The following is an 8,356-nucleotide window of genomic DNA, read 5'->3' as shown; positions in this document are numbered from 1 at the left end:
CCCCCCGCCCGCTGGGCCGCCTCCTCTTCCCGTTTTCCAGCTTGACACCCCCCTACTCCCCCCACCCTCCCTGCGCGTTGTGTGTGTGCCCCGTGCTCCTGGCCGGAGCTGGGGCTGCTCGTGGGAAGCAGCGGGCGCCGAGGCTGCGGCGAGGTCGGGGTTGGGTGCAGCCTGGTGGCTCGAGGGAGCCTTAGAGGGCTTTGGAGGCCGATCGGCGCGGTGTCCCGCTCGGAAATCCCGGTGGTCTCCTTGCCGCCCCCGTGCCCTCGCGCTGTGCCTGGAGGTCGGTGATCCCTTGGGGGTGTGGATTCGTGGGACCGCAGCGTGGTTGGGTTGGAAAGGACCTCAAAGCCCACCCGGTTCCAACCCTCTGCCCTGGGCAGTGCTGCCCTGTGGGTCAGGTGTTGCCTAACACCTGGTGCGATCTGAAATGGTGTTAATGAGCACTGCTGGGGTGTGCGCTGCACTGGCAACCCCCCTATTTCCTTACTTAAAGAAAAGTGAAAAAAGAGAGAGGGGAGGATGGAGACGTGACTCTTGTTTTCCCAAGAGCCCACCAAAGAAGCCCGTTAATACAATCTCATAGCTAAAACTACATACTGTGTTTATGTCTGTGTGTACACACGCATAGATGTGAGAGGGAGGAAGCTCGGCTGTAATTCTTGGAGTAAATATAGCCACCACGTGATGAGTCTAATGTATAATTAGCATGACCTGGTGGTACGGAGCAGGAGGCTGACTCGGCACCCAGACGTTTTGCCCTGTGTTCACGGTGCTGTGTGCTGCGTCCCTGCTGGTGGAGACTATGGCCATGCAAGTGGAAGTGCTGCTGGAAGTGGGATCCGTGCTGCCCTGCCGTTCCATTCAGCACCCATGTAAATCTGTTCTCAGCCACGCTTGTGGCAGCACTCCTGACCTGCTGCCTGGCTCCCAGCATTGTGCCTGCTCTGGAGATGGCTGGGGGGAAATGCCGGGAGCACTTCTCACATGAGTTCTTGGATTTTGTTTCTGGCTTCACTGTTGACTCACTGCATGACCAGAGCTTGAAAAACTTCACCAAGGCTGAGTCTGGTGCTCGGCTGGGTGCCTGGTCGCCGCACCTCTCAGGCTACATTCCTGCTGTTTGAAAGAGAACAATTAAATCCTTATTTTGCAGTGCCTATAGCTGTGTTATTAGTGTTAGATGTGTAATTTCTAAGGTACACTTATGTTTCTGCTGCCTTTTATACTTTCTTTTTTGGCGATGTTTCATTTCCCTTTGGCGCATTGCGATTTGTCTTCTCCTTACCTCTTCAGAAAGACACAGGGCTGGAGCTCCCATCAGTGCTTCCACTGAGGATCAGGGTGTCAGTGCCACAAGGAAGAAGAGAGCTAGCCTAGTAGTTCTCTTCCCTTGGTTCTGTTAGTGGAGGAGAAGGAGCATGCAGTCCTTTCTATGTTTGGGTTCTGAGTGCTGCTCCTGGAGAATTTAGCTTCCTGTTCGTAGCTTTAATGCACAGTTGCATGGCAAAGTCTGCTTGATTCTCAGCAAAACAGAATGAAGTCAGCCCACGTCTGTTTGCTTGCAGTGTGAGAGAGCTCTGAGTAATGCTGTCATGTGAGCTGTTTGCATGACCCACAGTTGCAGCAGTTATGTTGGGCTACAAACCCAGCTTGGGTTTGTGTTCCACCACGTGGATTTCTGAGGGAGCCCTGCTGGCACTTGCTGTGAGCGTGTGCTTTGCAAGTACCTGGGAAGCACCGACTTTGGAAATAAGTCTCATGCTTTGAAATCACCTTTGCTGAATTGGAAGCGCAGCTTCTGCTGGATTAAGGGATGCATAGCTTTCACAGCAGCATCTTTGGTCTTAGATTCATTAACAACAGCAGGAGGCTGTTCCATTTTGGTAACACTATTTACCACTTAACTGTCTTCTCCAAGCAGGCTGCAGAGTTCAGCTGCTCAGGCTGCACGGTGGCTGTTGTTTCCTGGCGAATAGGAAGCGGTTCTGCTTAACTGTGTGCCTCTGCTGGTGTTGTTTTGTTACTGTTGCTGATAGATACTCAAAAAGAGTACTGTCTCTTGGAATTTGTAGTGTTTTCTGGTGTAGGACTTCTAGGCACAACCACCTGCTTTGTTTTTCTTATTAGCACAAGCTTTTGGAAACAGTTTTGCCAGAAACATTTGTATACAGTATTTACAGATGGCATCACTGTAGGTCTAATGTATCAAACTTTGCCACAGCTCCATGGAGGGCTGCGCTGCACGGCAGTGACAGGCGCATAGATCAGCACTGTGCTGCTAAGATTCCTGCAGTGTTAGGAGATCTAAAGCAGAATGGGTGCTGATGGTGTGGTTTATAGTTGAGTGTTTCCTTTTTTCTGTAGATAATACCTGGAAGGTACTCTGGAGCTCTGTGTGTGCACTATGAAGGGCGTAGCTGCTGTCTGAGAGCTCCAGTGCCCAAGCTGTTAGCTGAAGGGAGCTGTAGATCCTCTGCTGAAGTTTTCTAATGGAGGCAATTTGCTTAAAGCTTAAGAACAAGAAGTAGAGGAGGAAAGAGTGAGGAATGTAAACAGAATGTCAGATAACTAAACCATAATTGACTTGCGCCAATTACTGAGGAATAAAACCTTGAAATTATGAGCTTGTGCTCTATCTTATAAATGCCAACCCCAGGAGCACGATCGCACGCCACTTGGAAAGGCCCCGGAGCCGCAGCTGGAGTATCTTTATCTTCACTTGCTTTCCCTCATCAAATCTGCCATCCCTTGCTGTTGGAAGCTGCTGTGTGCTGAAGAAACTGTAAGCTGAGAAGATAAAGTGCCTTCCGACAGCTGTAGCGGCAGAGCCGCTGCGAATATGTTGTATTTTTATCTGTCTTGTACAACTGCTTGGTCGCTTATCGGGCCTGACTGAAAGGTACACCATAAAATGCACCCAGGAACTTGTGGAGTGTGTATGAGAATGCTGACTGACACTGGCAGGTATTTGCTCCGGGCTGTCGTATCGCTGACTGGTGGCCAGCCCAACTTTTCTTATATGCTGCAAGCTGGTGGGTAAACAATGGCCGTTCTGTTCTAGAGCACGGGTTTGTGCTGATAGCGTGAGTCAGGTAGGGGCTCCTCGGTCCATTGCGTGCCTGTGTGTCGTAATGCACTGTTTGCCAATGATGTGATACTCTGCCTCATCCGTAACCTTTCTGCCAAACGTGGGGTGAGCCAGCCTGCGAACTGGAGAAATGCCGCTGTTGTTTTTGCAGGAATGCCTTTGGCTCAGGCTGTAGCGATTCTCCAGAAGCACTGCCGCATCGTCAAGAACGTCCAGGTTCTCTACAGCGAGCAGGTGAGTACGGCTGGTCTGCTCACATCTCTCACCTTGTGTCGCGCAGTTTGGGTGCCATGGCCTGCACTGGTACTGTGTCATGCTAGCACGTGTATTACTCAGAATTGAACAGTTTTGCATTGGGTGTGATGGTCCTCAGCACGCAGCAGTGGTTTAACAGACACCGGTTTTGTGGATGTGGTGGTGAGGTGCTTTTGTTGTTTTCCCTATGAGGAAGGAAATGTTCTGTAATTTGCGGGATAATTCTAGCCTGTCTTTTCATTGTTGTTGTCAAGCGTTATAGTATTATTCAAATCTTAGAACCATTATGGTTGGGGAAGACCCCTCACACCCCCGGGTCCAACCCCAGCCCAGCCCACCATGCCCACTGCCCATGTTCCTCAGTGCTGCATCCACACAGCTCTGGGACACCCCAGGGTTGGGGACTCCCCACCCCCCAGGCAGCCTGGAGCTGAGTACTCCTTGTATTGGTGTTTGGTTGGGTAGTGATGAGGAAACGCTTCCATGCTTTTCTGGATCTGTAGATCAATCTGCGGGAGAGGCAGTAATTTAAATCTGTTAACGTGTTAATTGTTATTTGTAATTGAAGATTTGTTAGTTCCTAATATACTTTGTCCAAAAGAGGACTAAAGCGGAAACCATTGTGCTGAATAAAGCAAACGTATTATACACCAACTTTACTTTGAAGGAAGGGGGAAGGATGTGGGGCAGAGGAGGCCCCAAGCACGTTATGTGAAATGCACTGCAGTCAGAAGATGATATGCATGTGCTGTAGATCTTTGCATCAGGAAAAAAGCAAAGTCTGCCATGTTTAATTTTATTTTAGAAGTACAGACTGAGGTCTCATGCATTTACAGTGAGAACTGAATGGCTGAGGAACAAGCTCAGCTCTGGTGGTTTCCTGCTGGATATGCACTTCATGTAATTAGATGAGTTACTCCTTTTGTTTCAGATCATGTGGATTCCTGGCTTTCACGATGACTGAATGTTCAGTTATTGAAATTGTAGCTCTGTATACTTGATGCATTTGGAGGTGTTTTAGTTATCTTATTGCAGTATGTTTCAGAATTATTTCTAGGCTTGTTTAGATAAGCAGTGAGGCTGCTGTTCCTCTTGGTTTTGTAGAGTCACAGGGTGAGCAGTCCTGTGCTAGAAGGCATGAAGGACATGCGCCTCTTATGGGGCATGTACTTATTTCAAGTTGTTCCACCTCATTTCTGATTCTAGAACTCTGGCAGCAAGCATTTCCTTCCTAAAATTAATATGACAATTAAGTGCAATTAAATCTGCCCACGTCTCTCCTTTTAATCTGACATAAATGGGATGCCTTATAATGCTCTCGTTACTTTTGGAATAGCCTGCTTAGATACCAGGGAGATGCAGATCATGTCCCATTTCAGAGCTGCCATGCTGTTGTGTTTTAGAGATAGTGCATCCTGTTGTGTTTTTGGTTTTTTGTTCGTTTGTTTGTTTTTGGTGTTTTTTTTTTTTTTTCTGCATCTGTAGGCTTTCTAAATTTGTTTTGTAAGGGACTTAAGGGGAAAAAAAAAAAAAAAACCCTCCTAGAATCAGAATTAGACCTTTTTTCTCAGATCTGTGACTTTAAGGCAGTGCTGCTTCAATTCTAGACTGTATCACGAGAGCTTTGCCAGCAAATGTGAGTGAAGTATTACTGCTGTGCAGGGTGCTGTTAGGCCTTCAGATAGCATGAGGGGAGCAGGCAAGGGGAATGGGAAATCAGCAGCACAGGGCCTTGGAAGCCCTCAGGCTCGTTTGGACCTAGCAATGTGACCTTGAGAATGCGGATTGGGAAGGGGTGGGAGTTGCAGAGAAGTATTCAGGCTATGATGCTGGCATGGCAGCAAGGAGGTGAGAAAACTTGGGATGAAAACTAGAGTTCTGACAGTCAAAACACAGACTTCCTCCAGTAGAACAAAGAGTAGCAGTTTTAAGACTGCTTAAGAAAAGGCTGTGTGATGTGGCTGCTCATACAGAAGCTAGAATGTGCCCCAGGTGTCCCAATCCGTGTCAGCCCTCTGCTAGATAACCAACAGGAGCAGCTGTAGGGCACGAGTATTGCCACCAGCCTGTCATGTAGCCTCTTTCCTCCTCTGAGCAGACAGAAATGGAGGGTAGAATTTTTCAAAGCGAGTGTGCTTCAAGTGGTAGGCTACCAAATAGCTGAACTAGGACCAGCAGGCTGTATGTGCATGGGTTGTACCAGTGCAGGAGAGCTGCTTCCAGAGCTTTGCGGCGGGCTGAGGTGGTGTGGAGCCTGTCCAGATACAGGGAAGCCAGTGGAATGTCTCCTATTGACTCCAGCAGACTGCAAATTAGACTTTGAGTTGTTATGATTCACAGTAACTAAGGAAACCAAAATTCACAGCAGAAGAGTCTGAAGCCTTCCTTTTTCAGGCCTGAGGAAGACTGTGACACTCCTGGCTTTCTGAAGTGGAGAACCCTCTCGCTGTCCTTCTGTCGAGTGATGTCGTTGCTGTGGTGCAAGATGTGTTATTTCCGTGTGCCAGGGTTGTGGCAGACTGCCCCTGTGTGATGCCTGTGTGTGATACTAAGCTTGATGTGTTTGTTTCTGAGGATGCTTGTTTTCCCTCTCAAATTATTAATGGACAGATGCCCTTCTGGGAGTTCTTGCAAGATTCAGAGACCCTAATTTTAGCTGTAAGACAGCTGACGGCATTGGAAGCTTTGGCTAAATGTGTTTGCTTTATACGTATTCACTGAACAAAGAGTTGTTTTCTGAGGCAGTTTTGTTTTTTTCCAAGGTAACCCGTTTGTACAAGGATTATATATCTGAATGGAGAAGCCTTGAAATTATAGGCCTAACAGCTTTTCTTGTTTTGCAGTCACCTCTTAGCCACGACCTCATCCTTAACCTGACTCAGGATGGAATCAAACTGCTGTTTGATGCTTTCAATCAGAGACTTAAGGTAATAAAACACCCCTCCTGCAAAGAAAAGGTGCAAAACTAAACCCTAGGATAATACTGCCAGTTAAAGTAGTGTAAATAAGTGTGTGATCCTTCTATGCATTTAATGTACCATATTTAGTGCTGCCTTGTGATAACGAACTGCATTTCTTTTTTGCATCTGCTCTTTCAGGTGACTGAGTGCTGTTCTGCCTCTCTAGGATGCTGTATGTAGTTAAGACACAAAATAAAGAGCAGGTGGTTGCTAACCTCCCATGGCATTTATGATCTCCAAAAGTCTGTTGTAAAAGTGATGTGAAGTGGATCACTGTGGGACTGCAGAGACACAGCTGAATCACTATAGCATTTTAAAAAGCTCTCATAATTGCAGCATTTAAAATCTTTCTATCTAACTTTCTTGGTATTTGGGATGATCACAGATTCAGGCTTTGGCACACAGCCATCTGAGCACGGTTCTCTGCTCAGCACCCAGGGGTTGATGGGGCTAATGGTGTGCGAGTGCCCTGCTCCAGCTGCCCACTTGTTGGATGTGTAGCAGTTGAAAGCAGATGTGTGGGTTAAATGCTGTGCCAGAAAATCTGTGCTTACCCTTGAGGTAACTTTGGAACATGGTGCTCACATCCATACTCCCAATGGCAGGAGCTGCAACTGCCTTGTCTTTACTTGATACAAGCAGCAGCAAAACATCTCTCTCCAAATCATTTGAAGAACGTGCTGAAGCAGCAGCTGAAGCTGTTCAGATGCTTCTGCTGTAAAATTGTTATGTCTAGCTCAACTCTGTGGTTATTGGAGGCAGTGGTAGCCTGAAACACAGGCATTTTTGGGGGGAGATTTCAGTTTGTAACTGCCTTGCAAAAGTTTCTGTTTTGTAAACTCATTCCTACAACAACGCGACTTTGTTTTTTGTTAAGATTTGGAACTTCGAGTTATTCAAGTTGTTTACTTGCATTTACAGTTTTTGAGATAACATCTCACGTATTCTTTGTCAGATAGAACTTTATCAATATCAGCTACACCTGTAGGAGATCTTGGCAAAAAATTGTTTTCTGAGGAGGTGGAATTCAAAACTGAATCATGCCAAGCGGATGTCTTACTCCTCTCCAGTCATTTGAATGCCACTGTCCTCTTGTTGAATTACTGCAGGTAGCATTTGCTCTGTCTTTGCATCTCCAAGCAATTTTTGAAGGTCTTGCTTTGGTGTCACTTCAACACTCAGTGCTGTAAGAAACACGCAGGGATTTTTGCCTGGTTTTTCTCCCTATGACATTTAGAGTTTTGTTTAAAGACAAAACACACCGACCAACCTCTTCTGGTATGTAGCCATTCAGTGATCAAAGTGGTGTATCTTCTGTTTGTTAGCTCCAGAGAGAAAAGCTGTGTAAAAGCATACAGTGCTATGAAAACTACTTGTAAAACTGCTCCAGAAGCTTTGCAGAAGAAATTCTGTGGGGTTGCTTAGAAGTGAGCAGCAGCACTTGTAAGAAAGTGTGGGTTTAGAATAAGTAATACCTGTTTTTTGAGGTGTGACGCTGTTTTCATTGTTGCTCAGCAGCAGCAAAACTGGAAGAATTGGGATTTTTTTCTTCATTCTTCATTTTCTGTGATTTGTTTCTGTTTGTTGGGCTTTGCTGCTTTTTTTTTTTTTTTTTTTTTTAAATGCAGTCTTGCTGTTGGATTTGACTGTGAGAAAGAAGTTGAAAGAAAAGTTTGACAGAGCCAAAGTAGCTCATGGTAGCAGTACTCCTAAAACATTCCCTCCCTCTGTTCAGGGAGCACCAGGATGTCTGTGCAATCCCTCTGTTCACTTTCAGGAGCAAAAGCAATGCAGATGTTATGTGAGCTTGTAGCTGATTTAAGGAGGTTGGGTCAGATTCTGAAAGCATTGCTCTACTGTGAATTTTACTGCACTGACTCCTGTCCAGCTCGGGTAGGGAGAAGTTAGTTTTACAGTGCTCTTCTGTTAGTGCTGTTAGAAGACACCTGGACACACCTGTGATCTGTAGTCAGTATGATCCATCAAAGCAGCCCATGTGACTAAACAGCAGATTTTACTTCGCTAGGCCACTAACTGCCTTCTGGTGGGG

General features: G+C 46.4%; 1 protein-coding gene across 1 annotated transcript in view; it reads left to right on the top strand.

The window, feature by feature from the left end:
• Window positions 1–8,356, top strand: part of PHAF1 (phagosome assembly factor 1) — a 31,895-nt gene that overhangs the window by 578 nt on the left and 22,961 nt on the right. The window contains exons 3-4 of the mRNA XM_042834726.1: window positions 3,243–3,325; window positions 6,190–6,273. Of these exons, the coding sequence (XP_042690660.1) occupies window positions 3,243–3,325; window positions 6,190–6,273 (167 nt within the window). The remainder of the gene's footprint in view (window positions 1–3,242; window positions 3,326–6,189; window positions 6,274–8,356) is intronic.

The sequence above is a fragment of the Centrocercus urophasianus genome, unplaced genomic scaffold (assembly GCF_019232065.1).
Source record: "Centrocercus urophasianus isolate 14NV4802_14NV808 unplaced genomic scaffold, USGS_Curo_1.0 seq_49, whole genome shotgun sequence".
In the NCBI taxonomy this organism is placed as follows: Eukaryota; Metazoa; Chordata; class Aves; order Galliformes; family Phasianidae; genus Centrocercus; species Centrocercus urophasianus.
This window is presented reverse-complemented; position numbering and strand designations above follow the sequence as displayed.